The sequence below is a fragment of the Oncorhynchus clarkii genome, chromosome 27 (assembly GCF_045791955.1).
Source record: "Oncorhynchus clarkii lewisi isolate Uvic-CL-2024 chromosome 27, UVic_Ocla_1.0, whole genome shotgun sequence".
NCBI classification, from domain to species: domain Eukaryota; kingdom Metazoa; phylum Chordata; class Actinopteri; order Salmoniformes; family Salmonidae; genus Oncorhynchus; species Oncorhynchus clarkii.
In genome coordinates, this window is record NC_092173.1 from 9,071,746 (window position 1) to 9,092,469 (window position 20,724).

Below are 20,724 nucleotides of genomic sequence, written 5' to 3' on the forward strand. Positions count from 1 at the left end.
TCTCTTAGCAATTGTATTAGTATAAAATAATATACATTTTTGGAGAATACAATATAGTTCAGTATTTGTATTATTAATTTTATACTGTATTTCTTGCTCATCTTTATCAAGGGTGGCAATAATTCTGGCTTATTGCAGCATAGATACTGGGGACCGAGACAGGGAGGGTCGGAGGACACTGTAGCCCCGTTCAAAGTTACCCCTGGCCAACCATGCAGGATATAACCCCACCCACTTTGCCAAAGCAAGCCCCCACACCACTTAAAGAGCAACTGCCCCTAAACACCAACTTCTCATTTAGAGAACAGCCCATGTGGCATCAATGTGAGTCCAACATTTATTCTACTGTCAAAATGTACTACAAAGTGAAAATAAGATAATTTTAGAGTTCTGTGAGAATTGTGGTCGTGACTGCATCACAACTTTAATGGGTTGGGTTTGTTACAATCCTGCCCACATGCCCACAGCTTGCAGCACACAAGTAATCATAGATTTGGACTGCAGCTGCCTATGGGGATAATTTGGACCATTGGTAAATTACACAATGTACATGGAACAATATGTTAAAATTCCAATATCTCCAAATTTCAATGACCTAAAAACCTTAAACCAATGATAAATTGTAAAAATTCATATACAAATATTGAAAGCATTTAATGAAAAAAATGAAAGGTGTGAAACATGAAAATATTGTCTAATTTACATTGTGTAATTTATTGACGGTCCTTAACTATCCCCGGGAGATAGGCTATCCAATGTCAAACCAACTTTGCCACAGTCGCACACCAGCTGGCTAAAGCCAATTGGCAAAATAATTTGAAACTCACGTTTGAATTCAGTCATGGCCACTACCATTTCTTAATGAACCAAATCTAAAAACGAGGCCAAATCACAAAGGGCAGTCGCCCTTTAAGTGATATCAACAGACAATTGACTTACTACCCTGAGACAAGGCTGAGTATAGCCCACAAAGATCTCTCCCCACCGCACGAGCCTGAGGGGTCGCAAAACCGGACCGGATGATTACATCAATAACTCAACCCACCCAAGGGAATTGAGAATAGCGAAAAAAGCCTGGCATGACAAGATGCGCTCTGGTAGCGACGGAATGGGAGAGTGCGAGCAAAATAGTGGCTCAGCCCCGTAATAAGATTCCTAGTGGAGAGTAGGGTGGTTCGTCACTCCAGTGCCTTGCTGTTCACCTTTGCACCCTTGGGCCAGACTACACTCAATCGTAGGACCTGCTGAAGAGATGATTATAGGTTGAGACTGAATCTGCGTCTCTCACATGGATCGGCAGACCATTCCATAAAAGAGGAGCTCTAAAGGGGAAAGCCCTGCCTCCAGCTGTTTGCTTAGAAATTCTAGGAGCAATAAGAAATCTTATTGACCGTAGCATACGTGTAGGTATGTACGGCAGGACCAAATTAGAGAGATAAGTACAAGCAAGTCCATACAATGCTTTGTAGGTTAACAGTCAAACCTTGAGATCAGCCCTAGCCTTAATAGGAAGACAGTAGAGAGGCTAGCACAGGAATAATACTGTAAGATCAAAGTTTGGGGTTCTAGTCACGATTCTAGCAGCTGCATTTTGCACTAGCGGAAGTTTTAGTGCCTTATCCAGGTAGCCGGAGAGTAGAGCAGTGCAGTAGTCTAATCTTAAAGTGACAAAAGCAAATTCAAAGGTAAACTCGATGTATTCGGCTGTGATGATGCCTAGTCAACTGAAACCGTTCCTAATTAAGAGCGTCAGAAGTGGGTAGGATGGCGAGTGATTGGGTGCCACCTCCTGTGACTGTTAGCAAGCGGCATTGTAAAATAGGCCTCCATGCCTATTATACTGCGCGTCCTTGGGAGTCGATCCACATAAGCCTACTGCGTGGGATTTGTGTTCAGCCTCACAAAGCTGATTGACCGACGAACCATGGGAAAACATTGTGAAGGAATTTCCAGTTTTGTGACGCCATCCTGATCTCACATCATGCCATTTTATGTCCTCTAGCCAGGCACGGCCCGGCAAATGGTTTAATCCTAAAGCTCAGTGCTGCCTGCTCCAGCTGTTGCACACTACCCAGTGCCCTGAGTTGTATTCATTAAGGCACACTATAGCAAAATGTTCTGCAACGGAAAAAAATCAAATGAGCGTTTCTTATCGGTCAAGTTCAGGTACTCCCTCCCTAATTCAGTTAGTTTTCTTCCATTTGGAGCATAACACAACCCCAATACACAGCTCCTAGTTACAACGAACAATGGCATCGACATTCGAAGTGGCACTGAGAATAATAGCTCCGTTATTTTCACCAAATCCCATAAACTCATTTTCAATGCCAAATCACTGGTGTGGTGGAATCTAACTCTAAACTCCCTCGTGGCAGTGGTCCTAGAAATAGCCCTGGCAGTAAAGTCAACTCCATCATCCTATCTCTTGACCCGGGGCGAGCTGGCTGGCACAGTCCTGGACACAGTAATAATAACGCTGTGTAGTGCTACACCTTCATGCACAGCCTACTGTTCTGTCTTCATACTGTACTATAGTCTGGGGTGGAAAAGCCTGGGCTTTAAAAACCTAGCTTTTAGGCTACTTCTCTATCACCCTTAGCGCTAAGTTTGAGTTACATAGGCCTACTGTGTTCTATAATCCGCACAGCAACCCTTTTCCCTTTACCTGAGAGGGCTAGGAGGGGTTTTGGGTGGCTGAATAAGTGGCCAGGTCCTTACAACAGGTACTAACACACTTTCAGAACCATTGTACAACTCCTGTCAGATGGGACCCCCGGCTTCCCATTATGTGTCCGCAACTCTGCATAAGTGATGCCAGCCTATCACACGTGGGGGAAATTTGTCTGTCGTTTGTCTCTTGGTTGCTTTAGCCTAAGTCTGGACTCCCGTGGAACCAACAATATTTTGCAAGTCTGCCACCTTGTTCAGTCCGATACAGTAGCATAATGCTTTGCTGAAAATGTAACGGCAGTCTGGTCTGTGTGAGAGCTTTAATACTGAGCCCTCTGGAAAACAATTACCCAGAACTCATTAGGCATTGTATTAATTCCGAGGAGTTTAGAGGGCGGGATCGTGAGAAATAGGTCTACCACTCAGCAAGCTGCCCATGATGTCAAACAGTAGCCTAACATTCACACTGCTCAACGTCAACATCTGGTTGGCTGTTGAATTTAAAGCCTTGGGGAGTGGATTCAAACAGTTCAGTGTGTAGCCAAACTGTATCTCTGTACTCTACTTGGCACTGAGAACAGCAGGCCTTTTGATGTTGGTATTTTAAGTGCAACGATGACCATTCAGAGCGTTTTCCTCCGTTCCGTTCCAGTCAGTGCCCGCAGAATGATGAGTAGCCTAAATATCAACAGAAACACAAAGTCCTTTCCATTAATGTTGTGTTCTGTATTTGAGTGACTGTTGGGTTTAGCCTAGTTTCAGAACTTTGAAATGTAGCCTAGCTTTATGCTGAACCATGGTATTACTTTCCTTTTGGTTGTGCTGACCAATTTGGGCGTTTACTTAAACAATTGAATCTCCTTGACATGCCCTTATCTAGGAAATGTGGTTGGCAGATGTTCATTGATCAAATGTGTAATGATTTGCCTAGCTAACCAGGTCTTTATCTCAGAAGTCAAAATACAAAAATTGATTTCTTTGTCGTGTTTTGTAGTTTGCTATCCTTTAGGCTCTGTGTTTTCTTGCATCTCCCCTCAAGGTGGGATTGTTTTACACACACACACACACACACACATGCTCAGCCTGGTGAGTAATGGAATGTGTTCCTTGGCTGTTTGTTGTGTACACATGCTAGGTCACAAGACTGAGCCGAGGACATACTGCTCTCTCTCTCTCTTTCCCATTTAGCCTACACATCACCTCAATGAAACCCAGTATGTACAACAATATACCTCTCCTCTTGACTCACATTCATGTTTTGATTATTTTATTGAACCTTTATTTATCAAGGTTAGTCTCATTGAGATCAAATCTATGTTTCAAAAGAGTCCTGGTTCAGACAAGACAGCAGTTGTAGGGGGAACAAATGTTTCAGACAAATATCAGACATAACAACTTACAGACTTAGACACCATAAACAGAATGTGGTCGTAGACGACACATACATTACAGAAACAGACGCAATGCTCACGGCTTTTAATAAAGTTAGTCCGGTACAATTTAGCTCAGATGAGCATGAGTCACGTCACAGCCAGCGATGCTTTTGGTAGGACATGTGAATTTTAACGTCAGATTCCTTCTAGATCAGAAGCGCAATTACAGAGGAAGACATTTCGAAAGCCCAAAGGCTAAAGAAGTAGCTGTGGCAGCATGAAAGCAGTTTTGGTTCATTAACCCATAATCTATGGCAGTGTTGTTATATTTTAGTAGACCTATCTAGTAGATCATTTCATATGGAATCAAGGCAATAGTCTAGGTAGCCTATAGGTAGACAGTTCTCCTGGCAGCGGTCTGCTGTTCGCGCTAGGCCTAATGTTACTCTGCAGCCGTTATCCGATATGAAGCGTCTCCTGTTTACCAATCCCCTTTCTTGGCAGACCGCTGTTCTATGTGTGACTGGTATGGGGAAATGTCATTCTGATCTCCTCAAATGTAATAGGCAACATCATTGCAAATACAATTAGCTGTGTCGGGTACTCTGTACTTTTCCAATGCCTATGCCATTTGCTAGGTTTTAAGAGAGGTGGTGAACTTGAAATGGAGTGATGGAATTTTAGCTGCCTAAAGGCATCTGTATTTTCCCACTCACTTTTTGAGTCCTAATGAATCGGGGTATTTTTAGACTTTGAGCAAGAGGGGTGAGCAACAAGATTGAGTGTTGAAGCCTGTAAACAAGCAAACATGTTTGTCTCTCATAAGGTGAGAGTTCAGAACTAACGGTGCTAAATGTTTATTACAGAGGGTGTCAAGTCAGCACATTTCATTTTTATTGATTAACAGGAAATTGACAATGGTTTGTCAATTATTCCTATTTGTTCCATGTTCTACCCTACAATCTGTTTGTACCATGTTGTAAAACCTCACCTTTTGTACTTCTCACCTTTTGGTACTGAATGTAGCTCAAATATATTAGGCCTACCATATTCTCCTTCAGCAGAATTTTCACATTGCAGAGAATGAGCTCTTCTTTACTAGGAATTTACAAAAAAGGCTTGATCCTGATGTTTCTCCCCATCTGCCACAACGAACAGAAGAGCCATACTGTAGGCATCACAGTTTGACCTTCAAAATAGCCTGAAAACCTCATGCTGTGGCTGAGTTGCAGGTGTCAGAATTAACAGTCTTCCTCTGTGAAGCTATCTACAGTTGAAGTCGGAAGTTTACATACACTTAGGTTGGAGTCATTAAAACTCGTTTTTCAACCACTCCACAAATTTCATGTTAACAAACTAAAGTTTTGGTAAGTTGGTTAGGACATCTACTTTGTGCATGACACAAGTAATTTTTCCAGCAATTGTTTACAGACAGATTATTTCACTTAAAATTCACTGTATCACAATTCCAGTGGGTCAGAAGTTTACATACACTAAGTTGACTGTACCTTTAAACAGCTTGGAAAATTCCAGAAAATTATGTCATGGCTTTAGAAGCTTCTGATAAGCTTATTGACATCATTTGAGTCAATTGGAGGTGTACCTGTGGATGTATTTCAAGGCCTACCATCAAACTCAGTGCCTCTTTGCTTGACATCATGAGAAAATCAAAAGAAATCAGCCAAGACCACAGAAAAAAAATTGTAGACCTCAACAAGTCTGGTCCATCCTTGGGAGCAATTTCCAAACGCCTGAAGGTACCACGTTCATCTGCACAAACAATAGTCCGCAAGTATAAACACCATGGGACCACACAGCCGTCATACTGCTCAGGAAGGAGACATGTTCTGTCTCCTAGAGATGAACGTACTTTGGTGCAAAAAAGTGCAAATCAATCCCAGAACAACAGCAAAGGATCTTGTGAAGATGCTGGAGGAAACAGGTACAAAAGTATCTATGTCCACAGTAAAACGAGTCCTACAGTGGGACAAAAAAGTATTTAGTCAGCCACCAATTGTGCAAGTTCTCCCACTTAAAAAGATGAGAGAGGCCTGTAATTTATCATAGGTACACTTCAACTATGACAGGCAAAATGAGAAAAAAAAATCCAGAAAATTACATTGTAGGGTTTTTTAATGAATTTATTTGCAAATTATGGTGGAAAATAAGTATTTGGTCACCTACAAACAAGCAAGATTTCTGGCTCTCACAGACTTGTAACTTCTTCTTTAAGAGGCTCCTCTGTCCTCCACTCATTACCTGTATTAATGGCACCTGTTTGAACTTGTTATCAGTATAAAAGACACCTGTCCACAACCTCAAACAGTCACACTCCACACTCCACTATGGCCAAGACCAAAGAGCCGTCAAAGGACACCAGAAACAAAATTGTAGACCTGCACCAGGCTGGGAAGACTGAATCTGCAATAGGTAAGCAGCTTGGTTTGAAGAAATCAACTGTGGAAGCAATTATTAGGAAATGGAAGACATACAAGACCACTGATAATCTCCCTCGATCTGGGGCTCCACGCAAGATCTCACCCCGTGGTGTCAAAATGATCACAAGAACGGTGAGCAAAAATCCCAGAACCACACGGGGGGGACCTAGTGAATGACCTGCAGAGAGCTGGGACCAAAGTAACAAAGCCTACCATCAGGAACACACTACGCCGCCAGGGACTCAAATCCTGCAGTGCCAGACGTGTCCCCCTGCTTAAGCCAGTACATGTCCAGGCCCGTCTGAAGTTTGCTAGAGCGCATTTGGATGATCCAGAAGACGATTGGGAGAATGTCAAATGGTCAGATGAAACAACAATAGAACTTTTTGGTAAAAACTCAACTCGTCGTGTTTGGAGGACAAAGAATGCTGAGTTGCATCCAAAGAACACCATACCTACTGTGAAGCATGGGGGTGGAAACATCATGCTTTGGGGCTGTTTTTCTGCAAAGGGACCAGGACGACTGATCCGTGTAAAGGAAATAATGAATGGGGCCATGTATCGTGAGATTTTGAGTGAAAACCTCCATCCATCAGCAAGGGCAGTGGCCTAGCCTGTCTCCAGATCTCAACCACATAGAAAATCTTTGGAGGGAGTTGAAAGTCTGTGTTGCCCAGCAACAGCCCCAAAACATCACTGCTCTAGAGGAGATCTGCATGGAGGAATGGGCCGAAATACCAGCAACAGTGTGTGAAAACCTTGTGAAGACTTACAGAAAACTTTTGACCTCTGTCATTGCCAACAAAGGGTATATAACAAAGTATTGAGATAAACTTTTGTTATTGACCAAATACTTATTTTTCCACCATAATTTGCAAATAAATTCATTAAAAATCATACAATGTGATTTTCTGGATTTTCTTTCTTATTTTGTCTGTCATAGTTGAAGTGTACATATGATGAAAATTACAGGCCTCTCTCATCTTTTTAAATGGGAGAACTTGCACAATTGGTGGCTGACTAAATACTTTTTTGCCCCACTGTATATCGACATAACCTGAAAGGCCGCTCAGCAAGGAAGAAGCCACTGCTCCAAAACCATCATAAAAAAATCCAGACTACGGTTTTCAACTGCACATGGGGACAAATATCGTACTTTTTGGAGAAATGTCCTCTGGTCTGGTGAAACAAAAATACAACTGTTCGGTCATAATGACTATCGTTATGTTTGAAGGGAAAAGGGGGAGGCTTGCAAGCCAAAGAACACCATCCCAACCGTGAAGCACGGGGGTGGCAGCATCATGTTGTGGGGGGTGCTTTGCTGCAGTGGGGACTGGTGCACTTCACAAAATAGATGGTATCATGAGGGAGGAAAATGATGTGGATATATTGAAGCAAAATTTCAAGACATCAGTCAGGAAGTTAAAGCTTGGTTGCAAATGGGTCTTCCAAATGGACAATGACCCCAAGCATACTTCCAAAGTTGTGGCAAAATGACTTAAGGACAACAAAGTCAAAGTATTGGAGTGGCCATCACAAAGCCCTGACCTCAATCCTGTAGACAATTTGTGGGCAGAACTGAAAAAGAGTGTGTGAACAAGGAGGCCTACTAACTTGACTCAGTTACACCAGCTCTGTCAAAAGGAATGGACCAAAATTCACCCAACTTATTGTGGGAAGCTTGTGGAAGACTATGCAAAACGTTTGACCCAAGTTAAACAATTTAAAGGCAATGCTACCAAATACTAATTGAGTGTATGTAAACTTCTGACCCACTGGGAATGTGATGAACGAAATAAAAGCTGAAAGAAATCATTCTCTCTACTATTATTCTGACATTTCACATTCTTAAAATAAAGTGGTGATCCTAATTTACCTAAAACGGGGATTTTTTACTAGGATTAAATGTCAGGAATTGTGCAAAAACAGTTTAAATGTATTTGGCTACGGTGTATGTAAACTTCCGACTTCAACTGTATGAAGAGATGTATTATTACAGCCATGGTCAATAGCCTAACAGATTATGAGCTTGTAGTACAGTAGTAGTAGCCTACTCTCCCCAACACGATATACTGTACTCCTCTGAAATGTAGTCCTGCGTTGAATGTATGGGTCTCACGCTGAGTAGCCCTTCAGAAAAGCCTTATTCGACCGTGAATGTGTTGTATCTCTCTGCTTGATATATGGACAACGGGAATGAATGTTCCACGGGTGTCCTCGGAAGCACCATTCGAGTAATAAGCATAAACGTAATTCGTAGAAATGTGAATGGACCACTCTGATGGTGTTTGACGTCGGAGAGGTTTGTGGCAGCGGCTGACGTCTGTAGTACTAAACCGAAAAGAGGCGTGTCTTCGGGGTTGTAAAAACGATGGAGAGGCAGTGGTCATTTACTTCTCAAACAGCCCGGTGATTGATATACTGCACGAGTGAAATTGTTTTGATTTGCGTATACTCAAGGTCTTCGATTTCTGAAATATATAGGGGAGAAAAAAAGACCTTGCTCAGTCTGTTTTCATTGCGAAACTATTTCATTCATGTATTGTTTATGTGTTTTTTCATGATATCAGGAGTGTCAGTCTGGTATATATCGCTTGTAAATCAAGTGTAGATGAGATGAATGGCTCGGTTTTTCATGACAACCGCAAAAAGGAAACGAACAAGCTCGAGCAAAAATACTGATATATTCGTAACGTAGGCTACACTTTCATACAAAGATCCTGCGACATAGAATATCAGGAGAACGAGCGCAACTCCCGGTGAATCAAGAGCGCACCGGCTCTATCTGCCTGATACCGGCAGAGCATCAGAACACACCGGTAGCCGACTATATCAGACAGTCATCATGCCCAGCATGAGACAGTCATACACGGTGACCGTACCCGAAGAACCCCCGGCCTCGGTTTTCCCGTTCTTGAAGCAAGAGATGCGGCGGAAAAGCTCGAGCATGTCTGGCTCCGTGCTGGTGTCAACCTTTGTAGGACTTCTCATTAATCAAGCCAAGGTAAAACATTTAAAAAAACAAGAGAGGATATATTGGCACCAAGATAAACTATCGAATGTTTGTCTGCGAATTAGTTACAGTAATATATATGTGTTGTTAATCAATAAGGATCTAGGATTGATGTTGCGTTTCCTGGATGAAAAACACTAGGGGTTCTTCTACACGGCATTGACGGCGATATAGCGTTGCAGTCACTCTAGCAGTAGCCTAAACCCCGCTAAACCTCTGTGGAGGATCAGTATTCTGGCAGGTCATTAGACTAGTTATACAATCTCAAATTAATCTCACTCCATAGCAGGCCTTTGATACATTATATTACATAGCCTAGGCCTGTATCAGAATATATTTAGAATGGGGTTTTGTATTCTTTTTTTATTATGCAACATCTGTGATATCGTATGGGACAATATATCCCACCCCCTCGCTATTTTTATCCATAATTCCATGTCCATAGAGAGAAACAAATCAAGGTACAATTGTTGGTCAAGGGGTCTATTTTCAGACTGATGTTGAAATCATCTGACATGAGCTAATGGTGTTTATGGCTCTAGCAGTGACTGGATAACTCGTTGGTCAACAGTCACCCACTGTAGTCTAATGATTGACTATTTTATTACAACCTTCAACGTTGACACTTCATTGATCATCTTCAATAATCGGGGTTCCTCCTAGAGAGAGTGTATTGAACGTTTCAGGGAAACAAACTCAATAGAAGGAGCGGAGCGGCATGACTGAAAGCGCCTGGCTACTCTATCTTTGGCTCCCAGGCTTCGCTCTCATGAGGCGAAAGCCTGTGGCAGACGCTAGTATCTGGCTATCACAATGAAGAGTGTTTTTTTTTTTTCTTCTCACTTGTCCCTCATGTTTTATCTATGGCTAATATTAGGTCTTGCGAGGCTTTTCTATAACCTGTTTTGGGAACGTGTTGCTATTGTTTCAGTGCATTATCTTGGTCTTGAATAGTCTTGAGAGACAAGTGGATGTAAATATCAATTGATTAAGCTGGCCCTTGACTGGTCCATCCATGACTCATCCATGACTGGTCAGTCACTCCATGTGAAGACAGTTGGTGGGTTGCTGTTGTTGTTGTCCCCCAACAGGGGCCAGGCACAGGGAGATTAGAACATGCTGTTCTCCATCTCCAGCAGCCATCAACACAACACAACCCCGCTGCCAGCTAATGATTATAGCGCATTCCATGGAGCAAGGTGGAACCGTGTCAGGCAGGCCAGGCCTATTCAACCCATTCAGGGCTCAACTTGTACCTGTTTCATCATGAGATAGTTCAGCTCAGTATCGATGTCAGTGACGGCCAAGGGCCACGGAACCCAAAACAGCAAAACAACAGATAACATTTAAATCAAATGTCTCGGATTGGTAGTGTGGTGGCAGTAATCATGGTATGTGTAAATACATTCCGAGTGCAAGGCAATTCATTAATCAGTCTCTGTGTTACGTGAAAACCAGGCCCACGTTTGTATCTGTAGATGGAATGACTGTAGACGAGAGATTGGACTACTGTAGCTACAGTTTGAACCAAACACGGCCTACTACTGAATGGCCTCCATCATGGATTGGAGTAATGGATGTGCCTGGGCATGTTTTAACGCTCCACATAGCCTGGTCCTAGAAGTGTTCTGGCATGACAATAGGAGTTGGCAAGACAGCATGGGACCTGCACGGCTAGCATTCAGACAGAGAGTACAATATTGGTCCTTTTGCACAGATATTCTTCATTTGTTGCTGTCACACAACGCAGGCTGGGAGCAGCACAGGGGCAGTATACAGGGATATTGAAGCCGGTAATGCTGCCTGTTCTGCAAATTTCACCGCAGGCAGCTCGGGGGGTTTGAACCGGCAACCTTTTCCGATCACAAGGTGATTGGTGCACTGCTATGATGATTAACAGCAGTGGGCTTCTTGCATGTGCTGGGGCTTGTCATACCACTGTGAAGACTAAGAGTTCTATAACTAAGTTTACCATCAAAGGTTAATGAATAAGACATTTTCATAATGGGGGACACGGATTCATCTGTTGCTAGTCCAAAGAAGAACACTGGTCGGTCAGTCAGTTCATCAGTAAGTCACACTAATGCCCTTGCCAGATGTTGTGAGTGTGACCAAGTGCGTTTGTCATATTGTCCTCTAGCTTGTTCATGTAAAAATAGCGTTCCCTGGGAGAGAGGCTGTCAGGATGACTTCTGCAGTGACAGTCACACCGCTCTGACAGCAACCAGCCAATGGGAACGCGGCAGCCAGTTCTGAAGGAAAGGTGCTATTTTGGGCTCTGATGATATTACTCAGCAAAGTACGGCACATGGTGACGTCATGGGGCTCATTCCGGAAAACTCTTCTGGAGGTGAAAAGCGGTGTGAGTTTGTTATGAGCATTATCCAGTATGATCCTTGCCTTGCAGCGACCTAATAATCTGCCCTTCCTCCTGAAGTGTAGCCTACACTCACACACTACTTGCCACAAATGTAAAAGCATTGGATTTGTGTGGGCTACAAAAGGAATCATACCAGTCAATTCCTTTCAAATGAAGGGAAGTGAACAAGTGAACACGAGGGGGAAAATGAGATATATTGTCTCGGACAGTAGGAACCAACCCACTACAAGGAAATGACTGTATACCAATAACTGACAACAGGAAATGTTTTGTTCATGTGGTCGCGGACTAATAAATCACTTTATTTTACGTTGGAATTGAGAAAGAAGGATTTAGATAATCCTGAGTTAATTAAACTGTTGGATGGGTTTTTCTATCCTGTTGGGAAAGGGGGACAGATGGCGTTGGGTTATTTATGTAATAGTGAAACGCTACAGCCCGTCCCAAGTTTGTGTTCTCATAACTGGAACACACTGTCTGGTTGAACTCCCAGACACCAGGAGCACATGGGTGTGTGTCTGTTTTTCACTGTGTGTCCTGTGGTGATTGGTCACTCCTGCGGTCATGGGGAGAGACTAGGGAGGGAGGCTATATGAGCCAGCCCGGAACAGAACATGCAGGTGAGGGTTGCTGGAGAGCTTCAGTCAGGGTCACTTCAGTGTTATATTGAGGTCCACTGGAAGCTGGATTGGGTTCCCTCTCCTGTGCCCCAGCAGCGCTGTGCTCTACATCAACCCATAAAAACATAATTGTGTCAGGTTTTTGGCCTGTCTGACTCTGCGTGAATTGTACTCTACCTTTCCCAGTCTCCCTTCCTCCTGGTCTAAATGTGGGGCCTGTATCATTGTGATGGGGCCTTGTGTTCACTTATGTTCAAAGTACGAGGCATAAATAATTGATTGTAGCATTTCTACAGAGGCCTTAAGGCACAACACATTGCATTCCATATTAAAGAGATATGTACTTCATTTAAAGTTTTGTCCACAGTCATATTGGTGCTTTGGTAATTATTTCCATTACTACTCAATTATAAAACGACTGAAATTTATATAATTAAACTGCAGTGACGTCAGTCATGTTCTTTTCTACAAAGCCCTTATTCTACATTCGTAGACCGTTATCCACTTTTAAAGCCTTTTTAAAGATTTTTCAGTTGTGTCGGGAATGCTGCACATCTGAGGTACGGCGTGATTCCCCTTGTATTGAAACAGGAACAGGCTAATGTTCGACAAAGAATATGTCCATCTTTACATCTTACAGCGTTTCTAGTCGCCTAACCTACAGTAGAACGGCCCCCGTTTTCCGAGCATGGCCCCCCCCCCCCATGTTTATCGCACACGTCCTTCCACCGTAGGGCCAGATCACATTCTCTCGTGTGCTTTTGTCGTAAATGGTTTTCCTTGTCGTGTTCTTCTCCTCCCCAGAACTCCAAGAGCACCCAGGGCCTGGTGGGCCTACGGAACCTGGGAAATACCGTAAGTAGTGGCCTGGGTGTGCACACACACACACATTTATACTATATTTAGGCCTCTATTCATGTGTGTTGTGTAATAAATGTGGAATATTGTCAGTGTACCGAAAAAGTAGTGTAATCCACATGTCCTCTGCCATCGGCTTAAGGGCTGTGTTTTGATATCACAAACACTTTCCCTTAGCTAGTCTATTTCCATTAGCTGAGATGATTTGCCATGCCATCTCATGGCTCTACAAACAGGAGGGGAGGGGACAGGGGAGGGGGGCATTTGCCAGGCAACAGGGAGAAGGATGGGTCCCGAAATAAACTGTCTACTTGCACCGTAACCTTATCAGAGTGTTTCTGCTGCACTCTGTACCAGCTGGGGGACTGTCTCTCGCCCTCTCTATCCCTGCTACCTTTCATTCACTCAGCCCGCTGTTCCTTGCTAGCATGTGTAACATGTGATGTTAATTGTTCATTTAACTAGGCAAGTCAGTTAAGAACAAATTCTTATTTACAATGACCCTAGTGGGTTAACTTCCTTGTTCAGGGGCAGAGTGACAGATTTTTACCTTGTCAGCTCGGGGATTCGATCTAGCAACCTTGCGGTTACTGTCCCAATGCTCTAACCACTAGGCTACCTGCCACTCCATGCCTGCATGCATGTATGTAACAAACAAACATCTAAAAATAACTTCAGCAGACACGATTTCACCTCATTTGTCTTCAACATTGAAACCGTAATTGTCAAATTATTGTGTATGCAGGAATTTAAAAAATATATATATTTCTCAACAATCTCGATATTGAAGCTGTAACTTCCTGCACCACAAACAGCATGGTAGTGTGTGTGTTAACCCTCTTCTAAAGACTGTGTGTGTGTGTGTCTCTACAGTGCTTCATGAACTCCATCCTGCAGTGTCTCAGCAACACGCACAACCTCCGGGACTACTGCCTCCACAACTCCCACCGACGCGACCTTAACAAAAACAGCCGCACCAACACTGGGGCGCTCATGGAGGGTGAGACAGCTAGCCTAAGTCCCCTGCAGTCAATGAATGCTAAACATAGTATTTACCAGCCAGTCCCCCATTTTACAATGTCTACCCCTATTCCGAGGGAATCTGATCTATCTTCCTGGTTGTGCTTCTAGAATTTGCCAAGCTCCTCCAGACCATGTGGACGTCCTCGAGCAGCGAGGCGGTCGGCCCCTCAGAGTTCAAAACTCAGATCCAGAGATACGCCCCCCGATTTGTGGGATACAAGTATGTGTTGTTCCTCAACTAGCTATTCACCAAGGCTACCTGTGAAATGGCACCCTATTCCCCATGTAGTGCACTACTTTTGACCAGAGCCCTATGGCACCCTATTCCCTATATACAGTGCCTTGCGAAAGTATTCGGCCCCCTTGAACTTTGCGACCTTTTGCCACATTTCAGGCTACAAACATAAAGATATAAAACTGTATTTTTTTGTGAAGAATCAACAACAAGTGGGACACAATCATGAAGTGGAACGACATTTATTGGATATTTCAAACTTTTTTAACAAATCAAAAACTGAAAAATTGGGCGTGCAAAATTATTCAGCCCCTTTACTTTCAGTGCAGCAAACTCTCTCCAGAAGTTCAGTGAGGATCTCTGAATGATCCAATGTTGACCTAAATGACTAATGATGATAAATACAATCCACCTGTGTGTAATCAAGTCTCCGTATAAATGCACCTGCACTGTGATAGTCTCAGAGGTCCGTTAAAAGCGCAGAGAGCATCATGATGAACAAGGAACACACCAGGCAGGTCCGAGATACTGTTGTGAAGAAGTTTAAAGCCGGATTTGGATACAAAAAGATTTCCCAAGCTTTAAACATCCCAAGGAGCACTGTGCAAGCGATAATATTGAAATGGAAGGAGTATCAGACCCCTGCAAATCTACCAAGACCTGGCCGTCCCTCTAAACTTTCAGCTCATACAAGGAGAAGACTGATCAGAGATGCAGCCAAGAGGCCCATGATCACTCTGGATGAACTGCAGAGATCTACAGCTGAGGTGGGAGACTCTGTCCATAGGACAACAATCAGTCATATATTGCACAAATCTGGCCTTTATGGAAGAGTGGCAAGAAGAAAGCCATTTCTTAAAGATATCCATAAAAAGTGTAGTTTAAAGTTTGCCACAAGCCACCTGGGAGACACACCAAACATGTGGAAGAAGGTGCTCTGGTCAGATAAAACCAAAATTGAACTTTTTGGCAACAATGCAAAACGTTATGTTTGGCGTAAAAGCAACACAGCTGAACACACCATCCCCACTGTCAAACATGGTGGTGGCAGCATCATGGTTTGGGCCTGCTTTTCTTCAGCAGGGACAGGGAAGATGGTTAAAATTGATGGGAAGATGGATGGAGCCAAATACAGGACCATTCTGGAAGAAAACCTGATGGAGTCTGCAAAAGACCTGAGACTGGGACGGAGATTTGTCTTCCAACAAGACAATGATCCAAAACATAAAGCAAAATCTACAATGGAATGGTTCAAAAATAAACATATCCAGGTGTTAGAATGGCCAAGTCAAAGTCCAGACCTGAATCCAATCGAGAATCTGTGGAAAGAACTGAAAACTGCTGTTCACAAATGCTCTCCATCCAACCTCACTGAGCTCGAGCTGTTTTGCAAGGAGGAATGGTAAAAAATGTCAGTCTCTCGATGTGCAAAACTGATAGAGACATACCCCAAGCGACTTACAGCTGTAATCGCAGCAAAAGGTGGCGCTACAAAGTATTAACTTAAGGGGGCTGAATAATTTTGCACGCCCAATTTTTCAGTTTTTGATTTGTTAAAAAAGTTTGAAATATCCAATAAATGTCGTTCCACTTCATGATTGTGTCCCACTTGTTGTTGATTCTTCACAAAAAAATACAGTTTTATATCTTTATGTTTGAAGCCTCAAATGTGGCAAAAGGTCGCAAAGTTCAAGGGGGCCGAATACTTTCGCAAGGCACTGTAGTGCACTACTTTTGATAACAGCAGAGCCCTATGGGCCTTAGAGTAACATGTGTGCACTTTATACAGATGTAGGATCTTAATTTGAGCCAGTTTGCTACAGCAGGAGAATAATTCTGCCGCAACAGGTAATGTGAATTATTGTGTGGATTATAATTAACAGACATTTTTGTAGAGGTTGATACATTTTTCGTAAGGGAAAATCAAGTCAGAAATTTCAAAGTGGAAATGACAAACTTCAGAAGCGTTTTTAAAACTTCAAATGCACTGCAAGTTTGACATTTCCTAAGATCCTACATCTGTAGGGAATGGTATTGTAGATGATTTTCCAATGTCTGTCTGTGTCCCTCCCTCCAGCCAACAGGACGCCCAGGAGTTCCTGCGCTTCCTGCTGGACGGGCTGCACAACGAGGTAAACCGGGTCACGGTGCGGCCGCGGGGCAGCTCGGAGGACTTTGACCACCTGCCGTAAGTGTCTCCTGCTCTTTCTCTCTCCGTGAACGACCGTAGGACTACGGTCAAGAGAATGTTAACTGGGAGAGTAGGACAAAGCCAGGGCTGCAGCATGTCCCATATTATTAGTACACATCAGTGGGTGTGGAGGCGTGACGCCTCGTGGGTTTACAAGAGGGGAGGGTGTGGGAGCAGTGAGCATGAATACTGACACACCCTCTCCTGTCCGGTCGTCCCTCCCACAGTGACCGAGAGAAAGGGGATAGAATGTGGAGCAAGTACCTGGAGAGAGAGGACAGCAAAGTAGTGGGTAAGGGCACGCATCAACACCCACAGGGGTTGAGTAACGCTTCTGTGCTGTTAATAAATTGTGTTTCCTGGTCATGTGTAGTCTGTTGATGTCGTGCGTGTGTGCGCAGGTTGGCATTTATTGTCATGTATCTTTCCCTGGGGGCAGCTCTGCAGAGTGGTCACTAGCTGGCACTGCCACAAAGTCAAATGAATCCCTTTTTTGAACCTTAATCTTAACCACATCACTAACCTTGATGCCTAACCTTAAATGAAGACCAAAAAGCAACTTTTTGTTATCATACATTTTTATGATATAACTAGGCAATTTCGACTTTGCAGCTGGCCCATCTAGCGGAAATTGCTCAGTTTTGCCTCCAGGGCAAGATTCATGGCAAGCAACATCAATCTGCCGTGCATGCATGTGTGTCTGTCTGTGTCTGAGTGTGTGTGTGTGTGTGTGTGTGTGTGAGGGGGTAGTAATGGTCCCTTTCTGGCCTGCCCTCCACAGACCTGTTTGTGGGTCAGCTGAAGAGCTCGTTGACGTGCAGCACATGTGGCTACTGCTCCACTGTCTTTGACCCCTTCTGGGATCTCTCGCTACCCATCGCCAAGGTCAGTGTCGACAATGCACACCAGCTTCTTCCCCGCAGTGTTGCACATTCACCCTTCACCAGACCCACATACAGTCCCAGCGTTTTTATGTCGCCTAAATGTGCCCTGTGTCTATGTGTCAAGAAGGGCTACGGAGAAGTGAGTCTGATGGACTGCGTGAGTCTCTTCACCAAAGAGGATGTGCTCGACGGAGATGAAAAACCAACGTGCTACAGGTGTAAAGCCAGAAGACGATGCACAAAGAAGTTCACTGTACAGAAATTCCCCAAGATCTTAGTGCTTCGTATCCTTTCTCAAGCCGCTCATATTTGTGGGCTCCGTTGGTCTGATAGTACTCTATCCCATTAGATGTTATAGAGGAGAGAGGAGTTGGCTGACGCCTGGTCCCAGATCTGTATATAATGTGCATATGCCAACACGTCATGCATGAGACAATTGTAGTCTGAGGAGTTGGTTATGGTTCAACTAAAACACACAGATCAGGGACCAGCCTAGAAGTGCTCTCTGTTACTATAGAGGCTTGCCTATGGGTTAATGTATGCATGTCAACCTTCATGTGAAACCCACCCAAGGTTCCATATGAAGCCCCCGTCTCTGTGTATTTACAGACACTTCCTCCCTACACTGTTTTGTCCTTTACCCACCTACGTGTCCAGATCTGAAACGCTTCTCTGAAGCGCGGAGAACCAGCAAACTGTCCACATTTGTCAACTTCCCCATGGAGAAACTGGACCTCAGGGAGTTTGCCTCGGAAAACAGCAGTGAGTACCATCGTCTGTCGGGTAGAATCGTCCGTCGAGGTACCACAGTGGGATTCTACTGATTCCTCTCTTTCCCCTGTCCCTTCCCCCCCCCCACACAGTAAATGCAGTTTATAACCTGTACGCAGTGTCCAATCACTCAGGCACGACCATGGGCGGCCACTACACAGCGTACTGTCGCAACCCCACCTCGGGAGAATGGTACACGTTCAATGACTCCAGGTATGTCTTTCCCTCTCCCTTTATGACACTACACTACCCACAAGGCTCTGCTAGCAAACCATACTGCTCAGAACTGAGCTCATTTGCGTTGAATCGACTGGAAATCTTAGAACACTGGAAATTCTCCTGATTAGAACATTAGAGCCCTCTTCCACCTCACTGCATACATCTGAAATGGCACCCTGTTCCCTTTATAGTGCACTACTTTTATCACTAGTCTGGTCAACAGTAGTGCACCACTTTATACAGTAGGAAATAGGATGCTGTTTAGAATGGACCACCACAGTGTAGGACCTCTGTGTAACAAATGATCTGCTGGGCCTCATGTTGAGTGCTAGAGCAGAGACTGTCAGGGAGAGGACATGAAGAGCCTGTGTCCGTCCGTCTGTCGGTCTGTCCTGCTTGCTGGCTACATACCATTCACCCAGAGCTACTTGCTTTCTTAATAACAGTACCTCCCCTAAATTCTGTCAAGTGTGCAGTAGCCTACCTCCTCCCTCGCTCCGCCTCCCCCTCTCTTCTCCTCGCTCTCTCACCTCTCTCCCACTCATTGCCTCGTGAGAGCCTATCTGCTTCTCTCTCTCTCTCCCAGCAGCTACCTGTGTCTTCTTTCCCTGCTACTCCGCTCTCATTCATTATGCAGTTCTCTCTCTCCTGTTTTTTCTCTCCCTTTCCCCCTTTAACCTTCTCTGTGCTTAATGCACAGTATGATAGTACCCACGCAAGGTTACTCTAAAAACTCTCTGCCCGTAAAACGAGTACCTTTTGTTAGAAAACAACCGTCTGAATACACCATCCATTTTCATGGTTTTGTGACATAATAGTGGAAGGGAGCCTCAATATGGCTGTTCCCAGTTCAACATAATTGCATTTCTCCAATGATATTGTCAATTCGTTGCACTGGTAGGACTGTCAACAACATTACAGCTCATTCACATGCATCCCCTCTTCCTCTCTCCCCTCACAGAGTATCGCCAATGTCCTCCAGCCAAGTGCGCAGCAGTGACGCCTACGTGCTGTTCTACGAGCTGGCCTCCTCCTCGCGGATGTGAGGGCCTCCCGGAGGAGGAGGAGGAGGAGGTGGAGGGCACTGCGGGCGGCGGGAGGGAGGAGGAGGAGGTGGAGGGCACTGCGGGCGGCGGGCGGGAGGAGGAGGAGGTGGAGGGCACTGCGGGCGGGAGGAGGAGGAGGGCGAAGCCAGGCCCTTTAGGACTAATCACATCCACAAGAGGCTACTGCTCCCCCCTCCCCAACTCCATCCACAACAGAGAGAGGCTACTGCTCCCCCCTCCCCAACTACATCCACAACAGAGAGAGGCTACTACTCCCCCCTCCCCAACTACATCCACAACAGAGAGAGGCTACTTCTACTGCTGGACGTCCACCCTCAGACTATGGAAACACTACAGGAATCTGTCATCTTTGCAGTTGCCGTTCAACCCAGCCCTCCTCACTCTCTTTTCTCTCTGCCACATCGCTCTCTCTCTGCTCTTGGAGAGCAGGGTGGTCGGAGGAGTCGGCCTGTGCTTGTGTGGTGCGTGTGTGTGTGTGTCTCAGAGAGTATGTGTTAGGTTAAGACAGGGGAGCATCACCAGGCAATAAAAACCAATCGTCTCCGTCTCCGAAGTCCCTCTCAATGCACTGCAACAAACCAAACTCTCGTCCCGACCGCACCTTCTTCTCTTCTTGTTCGAGATCGCCTCAATATTAAAAGACATTGTTTCAATGTTGGTTTTGGATTTTCTTGTTGATTTTTGTATTGGTATTACCACCATCATCACGGTGGAAGATTAACTGAACTGTGTTGCTGCGGCAGCGCCCCCTGCTGACAGGTTGGAGTAGAACAATATGGAACCGTCAGAAAGTCTTCTTACCACACCGCTCACACAAACCTGAGTGCCCCCTCCTGCCGACACACTGCAATATCTCATCCCAGTTTCTCTGTTCAGCTGTGTACAGTACTACTCTGTCCTCTCACTGCTGCTCTCTCTCTCTCTTTCTCTCCTTGTCCTGCATCTTCCTCTCTGAAGGTGGGGGGCAGGTTGTCCTCTTGAG

General features: G+C 44.5%; 1 protein-coding gene across 8 annotated transcripts in view; it reads left to right on the forward strand.

Moving 5' to 3' along the window:
• The window catches only part of LOC139385489 (ubiquitin carboxyl-terminal hydrolase 2-like), a 40,326-nt gene extending 19,931 nt beyond the window's left edge, over positions 1 to 20,395 (forward strand). For 2 of the 8 annotated variants that reach the window (XR_011628953.1, XR_011628951.1), the window contains exons 4-14: positions 13,299 to 13,349; positions 14,226 to 14,352; positions 14,484 to 14,595; positions 16,688 to 16,798; positions 17,029 to 17,093; positions 17,583 to 17,686; positions 17,810 to 17,969; positions 18,343 to 18,447; positions 18,549 to 18,669; positions 19,637 to 19,943; positions 19,987 to 20,395. Coding sequence is in view for 1 of the 8 variants with exons in the window: in XM_071130589.1 (XP_070986690.1) it covers positions 13,299 to 13,349; positions 14,226 to 14,352; positions 14,484 to 14,595; positions 16,688 to 16,798; positions 17,029 to 17,093; positions 17,583 to 17,686; positions 17,810 to 17,969; positions 18,343 to 18,447; positions 18,549 to 18,669; positions 19,637 to 19,721 (1,041 nt within the window). In the remaining 7 variants the exon portion in view is untranslated. Of the gene's footprint in view, positions 1 to 8,870; positions 9,486 to 13,298; positions 13,350 to 14,225; positions 14,353 to 14,483; positions 14,596 to 16,687; positions 16,799 to 17,028; positions 17,094 to 17,582; positions 17,687 to 17,809; positions 17,970 to 18,342; positions 18,448 to 18,548; positions 18,670 to 19,636 lie in introns of those variants that run through there. The other 6 variants (XR_011628952.1, XR_011628954.1, XR_011628956.1 and 3 more) reach the window with 6 other exon arrangements.
• Positions 20,396 to 20,724: the final 329 nt, after the last annotated feature.